The sequence below is a fragment of the Chamaea fasciata genome, unplaced genomic scaffold (assembly GCF_029207755.1).
Source record: "Chamaea fasciata isolate MVZ Bird 193981 ecotype frontalis unplaced genomic scaffold, bChaFas1.0.hap1 SCAF_19, whole genome shotgun sequence".
NCBI classification, from domain to species: domain Eukaryota; kingdom Metazoa; phylum Chordata; class Aves; order Passeriformes; family Sylviidae; genus Chamaea; species Chamaea fasciata.
The window spans coordinates 7,897,544-7,920,840 of record NW_027094104.1 but is presented as its reverse complement, the minus strand read 5'-3'; the positions used below and the strand labels follow the sequence as shown (position 1 = coordinate 7,920,840).

Here is a 23,297-nt window from a genome sequence, read left to right as displayed (position 1 = left end):
CCCTCCCTAACCAAGCACCATCACCGGGCTGCTCAAACATTGCCCTGTGGGTGCCCCCTGAGTGTGAAAGGCAGCCCAGTGCAGCAGGCAGTGCCTGAGTGCTGGCCCCTGCACTCGCTTGGGTGACCTCTGCAAAGCAAAACACATCTTCTGGAGTCGATTGACTTTGGCACTGAGGTCACTGGGTGACCTTGGCAGCTAAAACTCGCCCCGCATGCGGGAACGTATCACCTCCAAACATTCTTGATTGATGCTGAGAGGTGCTTGGTTCAAAAGCAAGGTAATGTGAGCAGATTAGTTAATGCTTCTTGCCCTGGCCCTTGAGAGCAGAGCTGAAATGACAGGGCAAGCGATGGGTTTTGAAGGCTTTTCTTTTTAAGATATGAATCAATGAAGCTGTACAAGGAGCATGGATAATGTGATCAGAATAAGAATCAGGGCTTGTCTTTGAACCAGAGCGAAGTCCCTGACGGTGTTTACTTCATGTCCTGGCACCAAATGTGAGATGATATGAATTTATTAGCTTATTGGCTTTCCTGAGCAACCCCTGCCATGCTCAGACCACCTTTGGGAAGGAAAAGAGCAGCAAAGAGAATCGGTTTGGAAGTGTTGACTTGTTTCCCTATAACCCTGTCACCCTTGCTTACCAGTGAAGGGTCTGGCTGTGACAGGGGCTGTGCTCCAGGGGGGAAGAGCTGGGCACTGGGGGTGAAGGGGAAGGTGGTGACACCAGAGGCTGTTCATGATCTGGGGAAGTTTACCAGCTGGCTAATGCCTTGTCCATGAAGCCCTGTGGTGCTGAATCTGTCATCTGCTTCCTGAGTATTTCTTGCTTCATCTCTCCCAGTTGCATCACGAGGTTTCAGTTTCTTCAAATCCCAGTGTGGAGCTGGGAGTTTTTGCAACATTCCTAGCCCAGGAACAGGTTGGTCTGGGTTGGAAGTGTTCCCCAGGGTTGTCTTGGTAGTTAGTGTCTCACCCTGCCCTGCCCTGTCCTGTCCCGACAGAGAACCCTGGGCAGCACCAGCCCCGCTCCCAGGGTTCCTTTCTCCCTATTCCCCTGGATTTCCTAATCCTTGGGGGTTTTCAGATTGTGTGGGTTGGTAGGGATTTTTTGGGAAGGAAGCCAGAAAAGCTGTCATAAGGTTTAAGGTCATGGGAAGGTTGTGCTTCCCCCCATCACACTCAGTGCCTCCACCCTGCCTGCTGCTGCCAAGGGTCTTCATCCCATGCTCCCTTCCCAGGCATCACCCCAGTGCCGCTGCTGTCCCAGTCCCCAGCATCCCACACCTTCCTGCTGCACACATGGGGGTGGTGAGCTGAGATTGGAGTGGGGGTTTGGAGTCTCCTCCGGGAGCTGGGGCTTTGGGGCAGGGTGCCACTGGAAGGTTTGCTCTGGTGGCACCTCAGTCCGCATAAAGCCACATTTGTTGGACTTGTACCGCGGGGCAGAGGAACCCTGTTCCCGTGTAAGAAGGGGCTGGTGGTCTGAGCACATTCCCCACAGCTCCGGCAGCACCGCCTGGCCTGCAGGCTGGATTCCATCAGCAGAGGAATGTCTGCTCCCGGCTTTGCCCCTCACCTCAGCCCAGGTATCACAGAGCTGCCCAGGGCTGGGAGGGGACAGTCATTGTCACTTCCCTGGCACACCTCTTCCCAGCCAAGCCGAAGACATGGAACTGGAGAAATCCCAGTTTCTCGGTACTTCAAATCTTTTCGAGTAAATTGGTGACAAAGCCTTCCAGCAATGCGGACAATGACTGCGTGATTCAACTGGGATCATCCTGCCTTGGGATGGGGATTCAGGCAGCAATCCAACCCCAGCTGGATCAGGGTGGGGGGAGTGGGTCCTGCTGCCCTCAGCCCCTTTTGTTCTCCAGCCTGATCCTGCAGAGATGGCTCAGGCCACAGGTACTGCCGGCACAGAGCTGGAGCATCAGGATTGCACACAGGTCTCCTGGGATCAGAGGAGCTGGGGGAAGGAAACCTGCAATAAGCACGGAGCATTTATACAGGCTTTAGGCTAAATCCTTCCCTCCCTGAGCAGCAGCACTGCAAAGCCAATTCCTAAAGTCTTGTTATTCCTTTTCAGGCCGGGACTTTGCAGTTGGCAGCAGGGCTGTTTTAGGAAAGGGGAAAGAGAGGCCTGGGCTGCTGAGGTCGTTGCTGAGTGAGCTGGGCTGGCAACCAGAGGCTTTGTTTCACCAAAGCTCAGGGTGACAATCCAGTATCTCCAGGTCAGATACTGCAGCAGCCCGGAGTGGCTCTGGGAGGAGAATAAAGGAGGAAAACCCAATCTGGCATGTACCACACTGGTGCCTTCGGCCTTATTCCACTCAGAATCCCAGGGCTGCTCCTGTTCTGCCCAGGTTGGTGCCTTGAGGTTCTGGAGAAGGGATCCTCACTGCGTCCCTGGAATCCCACCAGCACCAAGGCCTTGGGGCAGCTCCTGCAGCTCCTTCCCAAAGCACTCCCTGATGGATCTCATGTGTCTTCCTGGGACCACACCAAGTAACGGTGTCTGTCAGAAGGTCCCAGGGAGCTGACATTGGAAGGGACACAAGAAGTGACCTTTTATTCTCCGGGGACCAAATAACAAGGCTGTCCCCATGCACCAGGGAGGGTGGACTCAGACCCAAAAGTCTGGATTTGGGGTGCCTGCCTTCGCCCCAGAGACAGTGGAGAAGTCAAAGGTGGGGATCTACCATCATCCATATCCCACATGCTGTGGAGCTGAAGTCTTGGGTTTTTTTGCCTTCACCTCCCACTCAAGGATTAGGAGCCAAGTACATTTCTCATTGCACCCAGCACATGAGAGGAGGAGAGGCAATGTAGGAAGGCACGGGAGGAGTGGGAGAAGCCATCGGCAGGTGGGTACAGACCCCTCAGGACCATGGCATGCCACAAACAGAGGCTTGGAGAGTCTGGAAACCCATCCTCACCTTCTGCAGCCGGGATGAAGGATGGCTGGAACAAGCACTAGATCTCTTCCTGCTGTGCAGAAGCTCTGGGAGAAGCAGGCTCAGGCTCAGCAGGGACAGGGCACCGCATTGTCACCACATCACAGGGACAGGTCCACAGGAAGGAGGTGGAAAGCAGGAGGGCTACGATGCTCAGCTGGTGAGGGGAGAGGGATCAGGCTGCTGAATCAGGATCAGAGAGAGATGAATTGATTTCTTCAGTACAGATTTTGCAGGCTGACCCCATCTCAGACTCTGCACTGGCCATGGGGACCAAGTTCTCTGTTCCCCTCCCTGAGCCCCATGGTCCTGGACTGCCCTCCAGCTCTCCTCTGGGCCAGCAGGCAGCACTGGTGTCAAGGCAGCATCTTTCTCCTTCTGGAACAAGTCGCCTCCTAACCCCAAGCCCTTGAGAGCAACAGTCATGGGAAACCATGGAAACGGGTGGCAGGCACGTGACAGCGTGTGCCTGCACTCCTGCCCTTGATTTATGTCCCACGTCTGGGACGAGATGCAGAAATGCAGGGCTCTTGGGATTTTGAGGCAGCGGAGAATCACCACTGCTTCACTCCCCATCTCCTTTTGTGGAGCAGGATGGCACACGGGAACGGGGCTGGGCTCGTACCAGGGCCAGACATGATGAGCCCAGAGAGGGAGGCAGAAACCTGGAAAAGGCTGGGGGATTCCTTACTTACTTTTCTAATGTTTTCTAATATTCTAATATTTTTAAATAGGGATTTTTGAGCTGAGACTTTTGAGCCCAGACATTTTGACTCCTGGTGCCAGGGAGTGAGGAAAAGCACCTGCTTGCACCCAGGAGCCACGTGCCAGGCTGTGAGCCTGGGGTGGACTGTGACACCAGGTACAAAAGCTCAAAGATTTCTTTTCTTTAAGCACACAGCAAGTGCTAACCAGTGCTTGGCCCAGGTTATTCCCCCCAGTGTTCATATTGCTCAGTATTGGATTTTTCCCCCTTTTTGAAAGCACTTGCGCTGCATTGTAATTTTGCACTGGGTTTAAGCTGGGTCTCTCTGAGCTTAAGCTAAATCTAAAGCACCTCTTCCCCTGCACCTCAAGGGAAGGTGATAAGCTTGGCTGTGCCAGCCCACGTCCAGATGGGTTTCTCTGGGGGCCTGGTGACCACCTGGGGACATTGTAGTTAATGTTTGAGCTGGGGCTCATGGCTGTTCACCCCAGTGGCTAATGGGCACAAGGTAAATCCAAACTTGGTGAAAATCTGACGATTCAGCAGCTGGTGGTGGGGTTATTGAACGATTCCTGACCTCTGGCCAGGTCAGGCTCTGTTGTCACACTGGTGGGTTCAGCAGCTGGCAGCTGAGCTTTGCTCTCGAGCCAAGGGGGTTCATGGATGTGTGGGGCCCCCAGTCTGTCCCAGCACATGTTCCCTGGGGGACCCACAGTGGGGGATCTGTGGGCAGCATGTTCTCCACCAGCTCTCATTAGCTCTGCAAGAGCAAATTTGCTGACACCACCAGTCTGGCGGCTGCTAATGGGGACGTGGCCAAGGCTGGTTTGGAGGAGAAATACAGCAAGAAGCCTCCACAGCTCTGCAGCAACAAAGCTCCGGCCCCTCAAGGGGCTCAGCCACCCCCCAGCCTGTCAGAGCGGCACCCGCAGCCCGTCTGTCCGTCTGTCTGTCCGTCTGCCCTGGCAGGGTGCGCAGGCTGCGGGAGGCGGCGGGGCACACTCGCGGCTCCGCTGGTCTCTGATCCCCCCCAGGGGGACTCGCGGTTATTACAAGTCTCCGTAGGATTTTCCGGCTCTCTCTGCAAACGGACTGTGCTGTGGGTTTAACGTGCCGGATTGTTAGGGAGCTGGGAATGGCATTTGGGTGAAAAACAGCCCCAAAAGCACACCCACGAAGGCGGCGGGAAGCCTGGAGTGGAGGTGTTCCCTGCCAAGGCGCTGCCAGGAGCGATGCAATCGACAATACCTTCATTTCACAAGTGCCTTAACTCTGGATCCCTTTCAGCTGGGTCCTGCCACAAGAAGGGAGAGCGAATGCTCAGCATTAAAAAAGTCCCTGTGGGACGGACCATGATCTGTTTTGGGGGACAGAGAAGATTCTCGCAGTGGGGAAGCCTCGTGCTCCCCTCTCAACCCGGCTCTCTTTGCAGCCCAGGAATTGGAGGTGAGGGGTCTGTCCTTCCGAACACCACCTCCTGCAAAACCAGGGAGTGCAAAGAGCAGAGCCGGGGCAGAACTCGGCGCAGCCAGCGCTTGGGCTAACTTTAACTCAGCACTCTGGATTCTGAATTTCCTCTGAGCTGTTTACGAAGGGCTGGGGGAAAAAAAAAAAAAAAAAACTTCCAGCACTACCTCCCCCCGCCAGCCCCGTCCTGATGTTGCCCAGAACATCTCTCTCATCCCTCCCTTTCAGGGAGGAAAAAAAAAAAAAAAAGGAAAGGAAAGGAGGGAGGGAGGAGTGGGAGAGAGGAGGAGAGAGGGAGAAAGTGAGCTCACGTTCACACATTGGTGAAGAGGCTGGTCTTGCAATGCCTTTGAATATTTTACTTTTAGGCAGTTCCTCATCAGTCAGCCACACACATCCGAGGCGAGCTGAAGCTAACTACAGCCATGGACAGCACTAGGAGATCTCAAATCTAATCGCACGCATCATTCCTCCGGGATATTTTTTAAATTCCATATCTAAACACGCTGACAGGCAGCTGCACTCACACACTCACACACACACACATCCACACGTCGCAGAGCTGCCGAGCAAACACCTTGTCTCCTCTCGCAGGATATACCCGCTCACACACATCTCTCTTTATCTCCTCCTGGCTTCCCGGAGGATCCTGCCGGCTGTTTTTCATGGAGAAAGTCCAGGGAGAAATGGAGATTGAGAGATGGGAAAGAAGTGAAGAGATTTCAGACGCAGAAAAAAAGGTTATTCAAGAGATATGGAGCAGAGTATATGCAAACTGCGAGGACGTTGGGGTCTCCATACTCATCAGGTATTTAAAAAAAACAAACCAAAAAAAAAAAAAAAAGGAAGCAGCAAATCCAACTGAATCTCTTTATAGCTGAGAGAGGCAGAACAATATATAGAACTGAGTGGAGATGAATGACAGCGAGTGGGGAGCTGGCTGGGTGTATTTGCTGCCGGGGAGCAGGGAGGGATTCACAGCGCTCCTCGGATTCCCACACCTTTGAGCCGAGCGGCAGTGGCAGGGGGAGCGGGGGGAGCCTTGCCGGGGACTTTGAGGGAAGCTGCTTCCATGCAAAGGTCACCTTAACCTGCGGCCGGGGCTGGGGGGCGGCGGAGGCGGGGGAGCTCAGCCCCGGCTCCGGGTGGGTTGGGGCTCTGGGGTTTTTGGGGCCCCCCCACCCAGGGAGCGGCGTGCGGATGGCACGGGTCCGTAGCAGGCTGGCGGGTGAAATAATGCAAGTTGGGAGCCAAGATAAAACCCAAGCAGGTGTGTCTCCGAGGGCACCATCTGTCCCTCCGGCGGCAGCGTCGGCGGGAAGGAGAGCGCTGAAGTTGGCGGTGGAAGGGGGCTGTGGGGGGCACAGGCGGGAGAGGGGGACGGGGGGGACAGCAGCCCCGGGAGGGGGGTGCAGAGCATCTCCCGATGGCAATGGGGCACAGACAGCACCTCAAAGCTCTGCACCTGCAACCAGAGCAGGGGAGATGCTCTGGAGCGGGGGAGCAGAGGCAGGTGGGGGTTCTCGGGTTGTCCGGGAGTAAAACCATGTCCAGGTACACTGGGAAGGTGCCAAGCAGAAATCCCACAGGGTGCCACCGGCACCGGGAGTTTGGGGTGTCAGTGGGGTATGGCACCAACAGGCCGTTTCCCTCATTAGGAGGGGATGGGAGGATGGGCAGGGCAAGGAGAGGAGCAGGTGAGACGCCTGCAATGACCTATTGGCAAACAGCAAAGATCCTGCCCAGAGAGTCACACCACTCACCCCTGGGGTCAATAATGCTGGGTCGCCCCCAGTCAGACTCCCACCAGACACCCCAGGTAGGAGACCTGAGACTGGGTTGTTTCCTTCCCATTTTCTCCTGCAGCAGGGGACTGTGGGTGCACAGGGAACCCCTTGGATGGATGTGCTGTTTACTAATAATTATCCGAAAGTTTTCCAATTGACTGAGCTAAAGGCCTGAGCCCACGGGGTCTGCAGGGAGCAGAGCCTCCCTGGACATCACAATGAGCAGAGCCAGTTCCCCTCCAGGCTCACTGCCAGCACTGCAATGAGATTTTCTTACCAAGACCCCTTTGCAGATTCCAAAATGACATTGGAGCCCGCTCTCCACCTCCTTCACAAACATTTCCTTCTCTCAGAGCCAGCTGATATCTGAGCCCATTCTCCCATGGCCCCCACCACGGGGCGGTCTGGGCAGTCAGGAGGTGTGACAGCTCCATGGCTGGGGACACCAAACCTACCTAGGCTGGGTTTGAAGCAGAAATGGCAGAGATCTGGGGGTTACAAGATTCCCCTCAGCCCCATCCCATGAGGTTCAGCTCAGGGCTTGGCCACCAGCCCTGCATGGACAGCCCCTTGCCCAGCCTCTGGGTCATGCCTTGACCCCAGCTGCCAGCACTGCCAGGTGCCCACTGCCCACAGACACAGGGAGGGTGGCTGTGTGCCCACGGCTGGCACCGAGGAACTCGTGGCAATGCCATGGGGGATTCACCCAGGGTAACTCATTGCTTTTGGAGTCCCCATGGTGCTTGGAGCAGGGCTGGGCATGAGGGAAATTGAGGTGTGGCAGTGGGGACTGAGCTCTGGTCCCAACTCAAACTTTCCCAGCAGAAGTTTTTGGTCCAGTTTGGTTTTTGGGTTTTTTTAAATCCAGGCAGAGCTGTGCACTGTGGTGAAGGTTTTCTCCTTTTCTCCTGCTGTGACAACAGGGCAGGACAGAACTCCCTGCCAGGGTGAATCCTGGCTCTTTGGAAGCCTTTACATCCTTAGTCATGGCACATGCCCTGGCACACCCCAGCTAAACCCACCACCTGCTCCCTCAGCCAGAGCTTCCCTGGAAAACTTAAAGTGAGGTCCGGCATGTCCCTGGGGATAGTGATGCGATCTGGGAGAGATACCACGCCCTCCACCTGCACCCGCCAGGCACAGCCGTCCCCCGGTCACAAACCCTGTCCCCAAAGAGTTCTTTGCTGCTGCTCTGAGCCCCGCTGTGAGCTTTGAGCCGCACCTGAGCTCCCCGGGGAAGCACATGCCGGGCGAAAGCAGGGCAGCCCTGGCCGGGGCTGGGAGCACCGGCGCTGCCACTCTCCCAGCGGCTTTGGCAGCTGGCAGCAGCCGCCGGGAGAAGTGGGTCATGCGTGGAGGCCGCCGGGAGCCCGGGGCCGGCGGCAGCCGCTGCCCAAGACATGATTCAGCAGCTCCAGAGGTCGGGGCTGGGGAGGGGGCAGCGGGCGGCCGCTGGTGGGGTCGGTGCGAGGTGACCCGGCCGGCACGTTTTGGGTGGGCACACACACAGCGTGCCGGGGGCTGGGAGCTGCCCCAGTCAGCCTGCTTCACCAGCGCCCACCTGGTGCTCCTGCTCACCTCGCTAGGGAAACTGAGGCAGAAAGGGGTTTGCACGGGTGTGGCCAGGGAGAAGGAAGGGGGTGCGTGGCTGTGGACCCCTCTTTGGTGCAACCCCCACGGGCAGGATGGTGAGAGCAGGTAAATCTGTCAGCACTTCTGTGGTCGGGGTTGTGACCAGGGACTTGGCTGTGTCTGGCGGCAGAGGGTCTCTCCCTGCTTACCTGCTCCATCCTCTCTCCATCCCTTCAGGGCTGCTGAGGGTAGGGAATTACATTTTCCCGTGTGGGAACAGTCGGGGGGTTGCAGCACTTCTGAAATTAATCTGATCCTGTGCTCCAAGGGTGAGGCAGGGAGGCAGCAATGTTCCCCAAAAGGCAGTGATGGCGGGGTCTGCAGCGCTGCCATCCCGTAGGAACTCAGCCCAGCTCTCTCTGCCCTCAACCACCGTCCTACCCCTCCATCCCCAGCCTATCCATGCTTTGCAGGTGGGGGAACTGAGACACAAAGCTGGGCATCATGTTCCCATCCCTCTGGCTGCTGCTGGTGCTTGAACCCACAGCAAGCCCCTGGGGTCCTGCCCTAGCACGATGGGTCCCTGATCTCACAGAGTTCTGGGACCCCGGGGGACACAAACAAGAATAATGGGGACTACGGCTGAGCAGCCACCGGATCCTGGGAATCTGCGCTCTGTGGTTAAAACTATGCCGCTAATTGACAATTTCCTCGGTGGGGAGCCTCGCCCCGCAGGAAGCAGAGTCTCCTCGCCACGCTCATCTTCCTCCTGGGGAGCTCAGGGGCCTCTGCAGTCTCCATCTCACAGCTGCCTTAACCCTTGCCGGAGCTGGAGCAGGAGTTGGGGCTGGAGCTGGAGCCTGGAGCTGCTCATCTGGGGCTGTGGCTCCTGGCTGAGTGGTTCCCAAGTGGGCCAGCTGGGAGCCCTGGGCTGAAGCTCTTCCGTAGCCTTCCCATGCCCCTAGGCTCATTGCTGCTCCTCAGTTTCTCCATCTGTTATTTAGAGATCAGTTCTTTTTGAGCCCTCCCTCACCACAGAGCTCACAGCAGGAGAGCAGGGCAGCTTTCAGAACCTGCATTAGCCCTCGCTGTGCAGTGCAGGAGCCCTCCAGCAGTCCCCCTTTTTTCCTTCCAACAGTTTATAGGCAATACTCTGAGACAGAGCTGAGGGATGCAAACACCCGGGGGTTGCTCAGCTCTCTGCAGCACACAGGGGCTGAGAGAGCACCCAGGGATGAACACCAGAGGAGATTCGGGACCCTCTCTCCTTTGCAAGCCCCTACTAAGCCCAGCACCCCAGGGCTAAAACCACGGCCTGTCCCCGCCAGCGCACGCGCTCGCTCCCACACCCACACACACGTACCACAGGCACAGATGCGAGACCACAAAACTTTATGGATTCCATCAGGGGATAAAACCCAGGGATAGTTTCTATTAGATCCCAGGAGAATCTGGACCAAATGTTAATGCCATGCCAGGTGCAGGCAACGGAACCTGGCTCAGCCACCACAGGCCGTGCTGCCTCCACAGGGCTTCTCCATCACTGTTCCCTCCGTCTGCAATTCAGAGCCATCAGCTTTCCAAATTTCCACCTTCTCCATCACTCCTGATGTGCTCTTTCCCCCACAAAAGGTGTAGGAGGGGAAGCAAAAGGTTTGCCAATGCAGGATCAGGCCCTTGGATTTTGATGGCTGCTTAGTCTGAGCAAACGCACCTGGATTCAGACAGTTTGCAAAGATCTTTAAAATATGAAAGCACTCCTTGGATGCCAGACATTATTGTGAGTTCTAGGTTAAAATACCAAAAAATCTGAGTAATGAGTCTGGCAATGCAGAAAACCTTTTTTTCCAGCTGAATCAAAAAAGTATGGGTTGAATTTACCCAAAATAGCATTTAAAGAAGGGATTTTGCAGCTACCCCCAAAGCCAACATGTGTTTTGAGGAGGCGTCCATAGGGAAAGGCTCCATTCCTGGCTGATGAAGGACACATTTCAGGGCAAAGCGGCTCAGAGAGATGCAATATCTCTCTTTTTTGAAAGGGCCCAGTGAAAAGACCATCAGCAGTGTCCCTGTCCCACGCTCGCAAATGGTTGTGGTCAAGCTGGGGAGATGTTTTCGTGGGGACAAGGAGAGCCAGAGAGCAGCAGGGCTCGGCTCTGCTGGCACAGGCAAGCATAAGGGACATTTCCCAACCTAACAACCACTCCATTGAGCAGTGAGGGGGCGAGTGAGGGTTTAATAAGCTCAGTCTCAAAACAGCCCCTTCTCCTATGACTGCGTTGTCTCTGATCACAGCTCCCGGGACCAGCCCTTCTGGCTTCTTCATGGCCAAGGCAGCTGTGTGGGGATGCCTGTGGCACATCCCGCACCAGCCACGACCTCGGAGCTGCCAGCAGCTCTTGGGATGTCCAGAGAAGAGCCTTTCCCATGTCCCCGTGCTGCCCTCGCATCACTTGCAATCCACGTGGGGGTAGAAAAATCCCACTCAACACCCCGAGAGCTTGCCCCAAGGAAGGGCACAGAGGGCGAGCAGTTTCCCCGGACAGTTTCCCTGGCTGCGGCTGAGGATGGGTCGGTACCAGCCGTGCCAATCCCTCCTCCAGAGCAGGCGGCGAGGGGGGAACCGCGGCTCTGCCCGCCGGCCCCGGTAACGAGGCGGCTGCGGCGGAGCGGGGCCGCGCCCGCCTGCGGAGCTTCAGGGCTCATTAACGAGCGGCAGGGAAATGTCAGGACAGCCCTGGCCAGGCTGGCAGGCGCTGAGCGTGCCTGGGGAACGCAGAGTGCCGCCTGGCTGGCGATCCTGCCGGGGAACAGGCAAGGCTGAGCCGGGGCTGCTGGAAATGGCCAAGGGAACGCCGGGCGGGAGAGGCGGTGGTGGACAGCAGCAGCACGCAGGTTCGCAGTTGTGGTGGGATGTGGACTAAGTCCTTGTGGATGCGTGTCACCCACCTCCCTACCCAGCCAGGGGTCTTCTTCCAGCTCCAAGGGAGGCAGGTCTCCAGAGACAGGTGGGAAAGACACTTTGGCGCTGTTAATTCACTTCTCCCGTAAAAGCTGTCCTTGCCCCTACCCTAAAGGTTCATCTCTGCGGCCAAGAGGCTTTGGGCTGAATCCACATACGTGGTGGGAGTAAGGAACAGCAATGAGGACTTGGAGATGTGAGTTGTGCACGCAGGAGTGAGCAGGACATGCCCCTGGGGGTCTCTAGCACCTGTATTTGGTAGAACCTTTGCTGCTGAGTCCAGTCCCAGCCTCACTGGGATGTCCTGGTCCCTCTGCCTTGGGCATTGGGACATTACAGCCTCCGAGCACGGTTCAGTGTTGTGCTGGATTCTACTCCCAAGGCTTTGCAGCGGGATGTGGGCTTCACCTGGAGGAAGGCCAGCCGCACGTTTTTCTCAGCTATAGAAGTTGTTGAATTTAGCATTAGAGTGTGGATGGGGGGCTTGGCCCTTTTCCTTCCAGCCCTCCCATGACAGAGCCGGAGATGTTGCCCACCACCATCTCCACCTGTCCAGGAGCTTTCAGAGAGAGGCACCATCCTCTTCCTGCTCATTAGACTTGCCTTTTTCTGTCTTGCTGAGCTGTGGCATCGACACGGCTGAGACCTTCCTCACCCTGGGCTTGGTGAGCACCCAGCAGCATTTCCCCAGCCTGAAAAGGGGATGGTGGGCTACAGGTGGCTGTGAGGAGCAGGGGGAACATGCAGGCAAAGCGGTGAGACAGCCCTCGGCATAATAAATAGCAGCATCACACACCACCTGCCTACCCATTATCAGCTGCTTTGTGGGCACCAGAGCAGAGAGGAGTTGGAAGGAGAGGTTTGAAAAGGGACACGAGAGGCTCCAGGCTGCCTTAGAGTTTCTCCCACGTAGAGGGACGAGGCGAGAGAAAACATGAAAGCATTGGTAGGTTGAGTCACCAACCCTGGAGGGATTTAAGAGATGTGTAGATGTGGCACTTGGGGACGTGTTTTAGTGGAGGGCTTGGCAGTGCTGGGTTAAGAGTTGGACTTGGTGATCTGAAAGACCTCTTCCAACCGAAGTGATTCTGTGGAAATCTAGGAAAAAAGCAGTCTCCAAGTGCTGGCTGGGGGTTCAGCTGAAGCCTCCCAGCAGATGTGAGGGTTCGCGAGCATTTTCACCCCACAGTTTGCAAACTGGGTAAGTGAAGTACCAAGGGTTTAGGTGCTTGGGGGGACCAGGCAGCATCCAGGTGTCCTCACTCTAGCTGGGGAGGCAAGGAGGTGGCTGGAGGTTTCCTCCATGCAGGATTTGCTCTGCATGCTCTGGGGAGAGGGAGGAAGGTGGGGGGAGATGGAGACACCACTCCCCCCCTAATAGAAAACAGGTTTCCAGTAACTGCAGTGGGTTTGCACCTTAATTATTTCCTTTGGCTCTGCTACTGGGAATGGTTGTGTCCTTAAAGTTGTTATAAGGGCAAAAGAGAGAGGAAAAGCAATCCTGACATCCTGTCCTCTGGGTCCAGATGTAGCTGGCAGAGTACAAATTAGCGGGTGGAGAATGGAATCGCTTAAAAAGAAATTTAATGAGATCGGTATGCAGGCATCTGGTTCCTATCAATCATCATTTTGTGTGATATGCAGTGGTAAATATCATCTTTTAATGACTCTGATGGAGGAAAAAAAGCCCAAACCACACACACACATGCATAATGATCCAAAAAACTTCCAGAGCCCGAGAGGTTTGAACTGTCAAAATCTTCTGTAGATGGAAAAACCCCAACCAACACCTCTTCTAACTCACTGTTGTTGGAGTTATTTTATTTCTTTTGTTTTTCCTCCTTTCCTCTGGTTATATTTAACCTTTGTGTTAAATTAATCTTCTCTGTTTATTAACAACTAGCACTGAGTGAGCCTCCTCCCCTCTTCTCTGTGGTTTGACAGCTCAAATATTTGCTCCAGGCAGAAGTTCTTGCTGCAGGCGCCTGCTGCTCTCCATCGAGAGGTGGCTGCAGGTCTCTGGCCATCCATGGGTTTGCTTGAAGCAAAGATGTTTTAGGGCTCCTCTTTTTCGGTTCTCCACCAAAGAAATCCAGCAGACACAGGACTGAACACATGAGCTGAGGGTTTGCTGGTTTTACATCCCCAGCACAGCTGCTGTCCTGATGGCAGATCCCCTGGGAAAGCTGCTGGGCTCAGCTCCTGTAGGGGTGTCAGCCTGAGGGTCTGCAAAGCAGGGAAAGGTTGGAAACCAAGTATTTGGATCCTTTGGATCCTCAAAATACCCCGGCTGGGGTATTTTGAGGGTTTAACCAGCCTTTGCTCCTGGCATATCTGGCCAAAAGTGGGGAGATGTGGAGGTGATGGTCCCAGGGTCTCCTTTAGGCCCTTCTCTTGCTGGGGGCACCCTGTAAATCCTGGGGATGCAGAGGTCAGTCCCCCCTTGCTATTCCCTTCCTGGTTCAGATCAGGAATTCTTCTCAACTCATTTCCCATGCCTTGAGAACATCCTGCCCTTCAGCTGAGATAAAATACAGCTTTTCAGGGAGCTCCCTGTGGTTTGGGGTTCAGAGGCTGAGGCATGCAGGGACCAGCTGGCAGCCTCCAGCCCCTGGCTGGGGCAGCAGGTCCTACTTCCAGTGACATCCCTTGCTCCCAGTGCCTGAGGGCAGCCTGTGAAGGAGAAAGATCCACTGGCAGGGATGGTAAAACCCTTAGCTCTGACCCCAGCAGGATGATCCCTGTTAGAGCTGGAGGGCTTTGCTGGGTGACTGCAGCTGCAACAGCTTGAGTAGAAGTGGGGAGGGACGGGATGGGGGCAGAGGCGTGCCGTGTCCAGCTGGAAAAAATGGTCCCATTAAACTAGAGTGAAACATTTGCCCTTCTGTGGGGAAAAGTCCAGGGCAGAAGACTTGAATCCTGGGACCCATGCAGCCCTGGCCAGCTCCGTCCCCCAGCACCTCTCTGACAGCACTGGGCTGACGGACCAAACATCTCTGTGGCAGCAGGAGCTGGAGACAGCCAGGCCTGGGAGTGATTTCTCCCGACAGGGACCAGATGTGTCAGGAGGAGCTGTGCCAGGGGCAGGAGGCTGCGCAGCAACAAGAGGAGTTTTGTCATGGGTCCCCTCTGGGTTTTAAAAGCAACACCTTATCTCCCCCTTCCACCTTCCTTCCTCCCCCATCCTTTCTGCTGCACACTCTTCACACCTCCAAAACCTATTTTGGGCCATCTGATGAATCCCAGATGCCTTGGGGAAGCAACAGAAGTGGTGGTGTACTCCAGGCGCTGCTTCACGCCGCTTCCTTGGCAATGCCCCCAAGCTTTCACAAGCCAAGGGAGCGGGGGAAGGAAGGGAGGGGGGAAAAAGGAAGATAACAAATCGGTAAGGGAGCCTGGTACTCGATATTGTGATTATTCATGGAGTGGTGAGTGGGGAAGAGGATCCCACCTGGTTCTGGAGAGAAGTAGTGATGGTTGGAGAGAGAGGTGGGATGGGTTCAGGTTCCCGTGGTTTGGGATGGTGCTTGGGAAGGGGAGCAGACAGTCTGCCTGGAGCCAGGAATGATGAGGGACAGCCTGGGAGCACTCTGCTGCCTCCTGAGCATCCTCCACCAGTCCAGGAGCCAGGGAGAGCCCTGTAGGAGGGAGGGAGCTGGGTGAACGCAGGGAACAAACACTGACGTGGTTCTCTTCTGCATAAATTAGGTGGAAGGGGGTGGTTAATGTGACTCAAGTGTCAGCCCCAGCTGCAATCCTGGCATGGGTGGTGTTGCCATTGGTGGCTCCAGCCCTGCCCCCTGTTACCTTGTGCCCTTCAGCTCCCTGCCCCCTCCAACCCTCCACCTCCCCGGGGAGCTCAGCATGCCAGCTGTGACCACAACTTCATTTCTTTTGGCTGTGTTTGATTGGGGTTGATTTAATCCTACAGAAAAGAGGATCCCCAGGCACACCCACCCCCCAGAGGGGCTGGTGAGTTTTTGGAGTATCCTTATGCTGGGAAAAATGTCACAAATGAGCAGTGACCTCAGCTCAGGCCTTGAGTCCCGCTGGAGATTCTGGCGGGGTCTTGAAAGGTGGGGAGACTGTTCTGGGTGGCAATGGAGAAATAAAACCCATGGGGGCAAGGAGAGGCTGGATGGATGAAGAGAGGTTTTCATGCTCGTCTTCAGCTCTCTGAGGCAGGATGGGATGTTTTGATATATGTGGGCACACATCCAGCATCTGGCACGCCTGGGTGGCATCTCTGGGCATCAAGAACTCAGCCTTGCTTCTGCTTTGAGAATATCCAGCTGTGATGACCTTGTAACAGATGGGGTTTGGGAAAAAGGCATCAACCTTCTGGTTTTCAGACAGCTGAATGCTGCAGCTCCCGGGGAATTTGATAGGAAAATCAGCCCAGGCTGTGTGAGATGCAGGGGTTGGCTTCCAGCATCTCCATCCCTTGTGCTTTGCTTTAACCCCTCAGCCTGCTCTCCCCTGCTCCTGATGGCATTTCATTTCTGTTCTTTCTGGAAGGTTTTTTGTGAACTTCCCCTCGGCCAAGCAGTACTTCAGCCAGTTCAAGCACATGGAGGACCCGCTGGAGATGGAGAGGAGCTTGCAGCTGCGCAAGCACGCTCGGAGGGTCATGGGCGCCATCAACACTGTGGTGGAGAACCTCAACGACTCTGAAAAGGTCTCCTCTGTCCTGGCCCTGGTGGGCAAGGCCCACGCCCTCAAGCACAAAGTGGAGCCCATCTACTTTAAGGTAAAGGACAGGGGCAAAAATAACCTTTGGGCTGCTTTAGGGAGAGGCCAGGGGAGCGAGAGCTGTGGTGAGCTGGTGCTGCCTGTCCTTGGCTGGAGAAGCTTGGCTGGATGTGGGGGCTGCTCCCCACACAGCTGGAGTGTCCCAGCGCGACACTGTCCTGTGGGGACCACCATCCCCACCCGGAGCCAGTGCCTCCCCCTGCCCAGGGAAACCCACCTGGCTGTGTCCATGTTTGTGGCTGTGTGCCCCTGCTTTTGGAAATTAAGCACAATAGCAGGGACTCAATTAGTTGGCTGATTAACTGGTTAGAGTAATAACACCAAGATCACAGGTTTGATCCCCATGTGGCCATTCACTTAAAGAGCTGGACTTGATGATCCTTATGGGTCCCTTCCAACTTGGAATATTCTGTGATTCTGTAAATAATTTGAGGTGCCCAGACTGTGGAGATGTTTCAACCTTCAAGCAGCTCCCTCCTCGTACCTGGGTCTCTGTCCTGCTGCCTGGGCAGGCTGATTACCTGTCCTGTCTCCTCCCAGGGGTGTCCACAGACCTCCAGGACATCTGTGTCCTGGTCAGCAACAGGATTCAAGTGTTTTTGTAGGAAAAAGCTGAATTTGCTGTGAGCATCTCCCTGGAGAGTTACTAACCCCTTGCTTGCTGTCTGCCTCCCCTCAGAAACTCACTGGGGTCATGCTGGAGGTCATTGCTGAGGAATACCCCAACGACTTCACCCCGGAGGCACACGGAGCCTGGACCAAGATGAAGACCCTCATCTACACCCACGTGACAGCAGCCTACAAGGAGGTGGGCTGGGCTCAGTACCCCACTGCCACCCTGTGAGCGCCTAGGGGACCACGAGAGGGGCAGGGAGGGCTTCGCTCACCCCAGGACTTCACTCTGGTCTCTTCTCAAGATCTTTGCTCGGTTTGGGGAGCCCTGTAGGGCCAGTTCTGTCAGCTGCCAAGTCACAATTTGATCTCCATGGGGTTTAAAAACAAACTAAATAAGCCGAAAAAACCACAGAAGCATGAAGGGTGTGGGTGGGTCGGGGTGAAGCAGTTGCAGGGGACGCTGGAAGGGGATGCAGAGGGCGAGGGGAGAGCGTTGGTTGTTGGCTCCATCTTCCTGTCCTGGCCTGTCCATCACCACCTCCCAAATCCTGCACCTCACTTGCACCATCTCAAAGTCCCTTGTTCAAGTGCTGCTGCCCTGTTCACTGACGAACAACACAACCCTCACTTTCCATGCGAAGCCCCGGGGCAAACCTGGCTTTTGGGGGCACACGTGGAGACCTCCGACTGGCACCGAGAACGCTTTGCTTTGCACTTTCTGTATCACCTGGCAGGGTGGCAGGGCTGACAGCCAGAGCCACTCTGGGTGCCCATCACCCTGTGCTCCAGGTGGGCAGCAGCCCTCACCTCTCCCGTCACCCACAGTCCCCTGTCCTTGGCTGGCTGCTGCAAACCCTCCTGGGGCGGGAGAGAAGCGCTCCCGCAGCACCAGAGAGTGGGGAGGAGGGGGATGCATTTGGGCTGCCTCCCCTCATGGCTTGGAGCATGGTGTGTAGGTGGGACCCCTGTGCCATACATGGGGAGCTGGTGAGCCCACCCGCTGCCCTTCAGCTCCCTGAGCATGGGCTTGGGTGGCACACGATGTGCCACTGCCCTGGGAGCTGGTGTGTGTCAGTCTGTCTGCCCAGCTCTGCCCTCTCAGTGAGAAGGGAGATCAGGCTGTAACCAGGAGGAGGAAAGATGGCACTGACATATCAGGATATGAGGAAAGGTCCCTTCTCTGTTAAAATTAATAAATACCTTGTATAGAGCATATTCCTGCCCCCGTGGTAAAACTGGGTTCCTCCAAATGAAGTGCCTGGTAGAAATCAGCCCACGCAGGAGCTGCGTCCCTCCTGGGGACAGCAGTGCTCCTGCCTGTGCCTGACAAAGGCTTCTCCCGCACCCCCAAAAAGTGGCTGCAGGGCTTGGAACACTCATCCTGCCTCCAACACCAACTCCTCCTGAACCTCGGGGTGAGTCTGCCTGCCTTGTGCCTCAGTTTCCCCTGCAGTTATGAAAAAGGGAGGAGAAGCAGCCTCCATTGCCTCCTGCCAACATGTGGTTGGATTTATAAGATTTCTGGGAAATGAATGGCAAAGGATTGAGGATGAAATGTCAGATGTGCTGGGAAGCTCTGGAATCCTTGCCACCCAATATTTCCCTAAAGGCCTCTGCTATTTTTAGAGCTCTAGCATTAAGGGCAATGTTATCTGTTGAAGCGGGAGGAGGGTTCCCTTCTGAGATTTCCTCTGGCCTTGCTCCACCGCTGTCCTGGAGAGCTGGCAGCTTCCTGAGAGAGACCAGCTCCTCTCCTGGATGCCAGCTGGAGAGGCAACGAGCCCACAGTTCCAACTGGGATCCCCACAGCCACCTCGGGGACATCCCTCCACTGTGGGGGCACTGCTGGAGGGGGCAGAGAGAAAACAGACAGAAACTCCTGCTTCGCTCACCTGTGCTTTTAATCATCCCCAGGAGCAGGTTTATTATGTCTCAAAATCCCCCTAGGACTCCAATAATGTCACTACAGCCACTCTGGCCTTGCAGTTCTATCCTTCCTACATCCCACATTTACCACTGGTGGAGAGGAGCAATGGAGCCTGGAGCAATGGCACGTCCTGGGCATCCACAGAGAGCTGGGTGGCAATAACAGCTCGGGCACAGCTGTCCTTGGCGTGGCAGCCTGCAAGATCCAGGGGGTTGTAAAAGGAAGGGACAGGCACAGGGTGACGAGTGATGCTGCTTTGCTCGTGGGGTGGGCTGTCAGTTAGAGTCAGCACTACCAAAATTCAGCCCACCAGCCTGCACTGGTGAAGGTGCCAACAGCTGCTGCCTCCAGCTCCCACTGGAGTGTCACAGTGGCTGCTCATCCCTCGAGGGTCAGTGGAGGCATCCCTCAAACAGCTGCTGCTGCTGCCTGGGGCAGGGATGGATGGGAGAAAAACCTGTTCAGCCATTGACTTCCCTCCAGTGCAGGACTGGAGAGGGATCACTTGGATCAAGACTGTTAGATGATTGTTGTGTGTGTGCACATCACGGGACTCTCACGAGCACGGCTTTACTGACTCCTGCCAAGGCCTTGAGGCCAGCAGCACATATTTCTGATGAGTTCACGTACTCCCTGTGCTCTGCGCATGCTGGGCCGGGGATGTTTCCATACAGGGACGATTCATCTTTAGACAAAATTTGCACGTTAACCTTTGAGGTTAATAATCTCCAGGTGGGAATTTTATTTTTGCAGCGCAAACCCTTCCCCCTCCCTTCCCACAACCAAAACTAGGCTCCCAGTCCACAGAGAAAGCCACTTTGGAGTGTCTGGAAATTCTCCACGTTCATACCTTCATACCCAACCTACCCGTGTGCCTTGGCTTTTGGGGAGCAGCATCAGGGAGGTCCCCCCACCTCCCCATTAAACAGTGCTTTGGTTTCTCCTTTCTTTTTTTTACATCCCTAGAAAAAGCTGACCCGCGGGCTCGTGCGCCCGCACGTGTGCATGTGCTGGGCTTGGGGTTTTTTTCCAGGCACTTTTTCCTAAAGCAGATCCAGATGTGTGCAGCTGCTGTCCCTCGAGGAGCACCCCCCATCAGCCAAATTGCAGGCCACTCCAATAGATGCAAAACGAAAACATGTTTATTTTTATCAGCTTCATAGGAAGTAAGATGAAGCAGGAGGGCGGCCGGGGCAAAGCTCGGGAGGGGAGGAGATGGAGATAAAATGAACACAGCAGAGGAGGCATTGCTTAAATCCAGGAACATTCTCATCTGGGGAGAGATGAAGATCAACAGAATAAGGAAAAAGTACCGTTCCAGAATGACAGGGCTGATAAATGCCATGTGGAAGGGCAGAAAGGGGGGCCATGTCCTGGCTCTGTGCATGGCTCTCCGGCACACACACATCCGTGCACAGCCACTCCCTGTCACTGCCAGCCCATTGCTCTCTCCCGATCCCACCACAGCTGACTGGGGGCCCCTTTATCCCCGTTTTGTTCAGGTCTTGCTCTCTGGGGCTTGACCTTTCACTTATTGGCACACTTCAGCTGCACTGAGAGCCCTTTGGGCTGAGCTTTGCTCTCCTTGGTGGTGGCAAAGTCTTGCAAAGTCTTTTCCCCAGAACTCGCAGGTGAGAAGCTGAGGGTATCATTGCCAGCACACGTTGGGGGCTGGCTGGTCTCTCTCCTGCCCTGTGGAGGACCCCTGTGCCCCCCAGACCCAGCCAACCCCTGGCTCAGCCAGTACCTTGGCATTACCATCAGAGCTGGGCTTGGAGCTGTGATCCAGGTGGGAAAGCCTTTGTGCCCTCTGCCAGAGGCAGAGAAATGCTGAGTGAGGGGGGGATTCAGTATCCCTGGGGCAGGGTCCCCCTGGAGCACCTCGTCCTGGCTCTCTTTGGCAGCACCCGCTCACATCAACCAACTCTTGTCAGCTGCCCTGAAGGTCAGCATTTGCCCAGAGGGCGTTGAGCTCTGGAGGGAATGGGAGGCACCGGGTTAGGTTGGGGCACAGATCCCCCCCACCATGTCTCCCCCTCCCATGGCCAACGTTCATGGCAGGTTTAGCTCTTCAGGCACCCAGCTAGAGACGCCCCACCTCCCCAACACCACCAGAACCCTTACGGGCCTTGTGCCACCAACTTCATCTTCTCTTGGGGGGTGACAAATCCCCAAGGCAGCCGAGCCCTGAGCTCTCCCAGGGGAGTCCTCTCACATCTCTGCCACTTTGTCCCAGGAAAGAGGTCGCAGTGTCTCCCCGCTGTCTGAGGGGATGCTCAGCGATATCAGCGTGGACCAGATCTCACCTGGCTGGACTCTGGTGCCAGAACTCAGCCTTCCCTGCCCCTTGCCATGGGGAAGCTGCCCTGGCGCGGGGATGTCGGAGCGAGGGCTGCTCAGGGCCAGCACCATCAGACTGAGGGATAAAAGGGAAACCCCTGCGCTGACCTTGGACCAGCTTAGGGGAAGGGAGGGACAAAACCACCCGCCTGGCTCTGAGCTCTTTGCCAGGCTGCGGCGCTGATTATTTTCCATAGCTGAAGTTGTGTCTAATTGTGAGTATGTCTGAAGCAGCCCCAGCGTGACCCACAGACATGAGTGTGCACGGTCTGACGTAGCTCCGTGTCTTTCCTGTTCCTGCTGCAGATCCTGTTCATGTTCGTGTTCCCCCGGCGCTTCCGTGCTGGTTTTATACCTGCGTTCCGTGTATATGGGTGTAACTTGGTTTTTTTTCTTTTTTGTAGGTTTTTAGTATGTTTGTAACCGGACAAAATGGTGTTATTAAACTGAAACTTGTATCTTCAGTGGATAAATCAATCAAACTCCCTCCAGCTCTGCTTGGTTTCTTTCTGATGGGGTGGCTGGAAGGTGAGGGGGTGTCGGGGGGCTGCCCCATGGCCGTGTGGGTCTGGGGGTTCCTGCTCACTCTGAGGGAGGCCTTTGGCTGGAAAGTCAGCAGCAAAGGGAGTGGATGTGCCTACCAAGGGTGGTAGAGGTGGCTGGAGGCATCTTAGCAGTGCACTGAGGTGGGCAGGGAAGGGTTTGCCCCTCCTCCAGGCTCTTCACTTGGCTGCCAGGTATGTTGTACAAACCGGCGAGGCTCTCCCTGGATCAGGAGCTATTTCTGTGCCTTTGACAGCCCAAAATGCTTGCTGATGGCCACAACATGCAGCAACCACGACCACCAGGGACTGTGAGCCTGTTCCCAGCCTGTAAAAATAACAAACAGCTCCCTGAGCGGCAGCAGCCCAGTGTTCTGCATCTCAGTCCCTGGTGGGTCTCCTGCACTTCTCACTGAGGCTGGATCACGTTGCAGGGGATTGGGTTCAAGAAGGGCTGGGTCACTTTGTGGTTTCCCCCCATGGGTCTTTCCAGCTCCCTCGTTTGCAAAACAGGCCCTCTGAAGTTCAGTTGACACTGGCCAACCTTTCCAAAGTTGTTGGCAGAGGATGGATGGACAAACAGACAGACTCATGCTATGGTCCCATAAGCTTCACTGCGTGGGATACAAGGCTTGGAAAACAAATTCAAGCAATCCTGTTTACTGTGCTCCTCTTTACCCCGAGTACAGAACAGTCTTTCAGGGATGGGAAAACCCATCCCACCAGGGTTGTAGAAAATACCAACACCTGGCCACAAGCAATTTTAAGGAGAGCAATCCCAGTTTTGGACTGAGGCTGGGGGGAAACAATTCTGAGAGGGAGGAGGGCAGAAATTGGTGCCTTGGAGGCTGCTCGGGGGTCTTGGGGAGCCTGGTGTCAACTTCTCCTGTTGGCCTGAGGGCAACAATGCTGTTTTCCAGCCCTGCATTTTGGAAAAAAACAGCAGCTGAGTGGTGTAATTTTGCTTGGGCAGGCGCTTGAGCTACTCTGGAGTCCCCAAGCCACATTTGCAAGGGTGACCTTGCAAGGGGAACCTTTTTCTTTCCTTACAGCTTCACAAAACTGAGCCCAACCAGCCATGGCCACAGAAAAGGGATCCAGAGGTCTACTCATGTGGGGAGGGGAAATGACTGCCTGGTTCAATCTGTCTTCTCCTGCTGTGTCTTTTCTTGTGGGGTAAAAAACCACTTGGTGCTGTTAATGTGATTAATAAGCCATCCTCAGAGTCTCTGCCACATCCTGTACACACTTCCAGGCGGAAGTGAACAGTCAGCAAAGCCTGCACACTGCTCTGCTCCAGATGGGAAACATCGGCTGGGGAGCCACGAGCAAAAGGACTCAGCTCTGGAGTGGGGAGGCTGCAGTGGGGACCTGAAGCTCTCAGACCTTTGCACGCTGAGCTGAGAGTAGCCAGGACCAGCAGTGGCCAGAGGGTGCTAAAATGGGGCTGTTTTTTTCCAACAGCTTGTTGAAAAGGAGCAGAGAATTTCAGCATTACCTTGCAGGGAGAAAATATGTACACAGCCCTTCACTTCGTACTAATATTTACCCCCAGATCCTGTCACGTCAGGGTGGCTGTGACGATCACACCATGACCCAGACCCTGTGGCCTCACCAGTGCTCAGCAAGTGCTGGTGGAATAGGAGATGGTGGGAGGTGAGGCTCTC

At 55.4% G+C, this 23,297-nt stretch overlaps 1 protein-coding gene across 1 annotated transcript; it reads left to right on the top strand.

Moving 5' to 3' along the window:
* Positions 1-5,399: 5,399 nt before the first annotated feature.
* Positions 5,400-21,579, top strand: CYGB (cytoglobin). The gene is made up of 3 exons (XM_066200238.1): positions 5,400-5,941; positions 15,973-16,204; positions 16,886-21,579. Exons 1-3 carry the CDS (start codon positions 5,799-5,801, stop codon positions 17,048-17,050), a joined length of 540 nt encoding a protein of 179 aa, XP_066056335.1. The 5' UTR covers positions 5,400-5,798; the 3' UTR covers positions 17,051-21,579.
* Positions 21,580-23,297: the final 1,718 nt, after the last annotated feature.

Excerpts from the sequence above, each read along its gene's own strand:
- CYGB (XM_066200238.1), top strand. The coding sequence starts at position 5,799 with ATGGAGAAAGTCCAGGGAGAAATGGAGATTGAGAGATGGGAAAGAAGT. Across the intron at positions 5,942-15,972 it reads GGGGTCTCCATACTCATCAG|GTTTTTTGTGAACTTCCCCT; the intron begins GTATTTAAAAAA and ends TCTTTCTGGAAG. Across the intron at positions 16,205-16,885 it reads TGGAGCCCATCTACTTTAAG|AAACTCACTGGGGTCATGCT; the intron begins GTAAAGGACAGG and ends GCCTCCCCTCAG.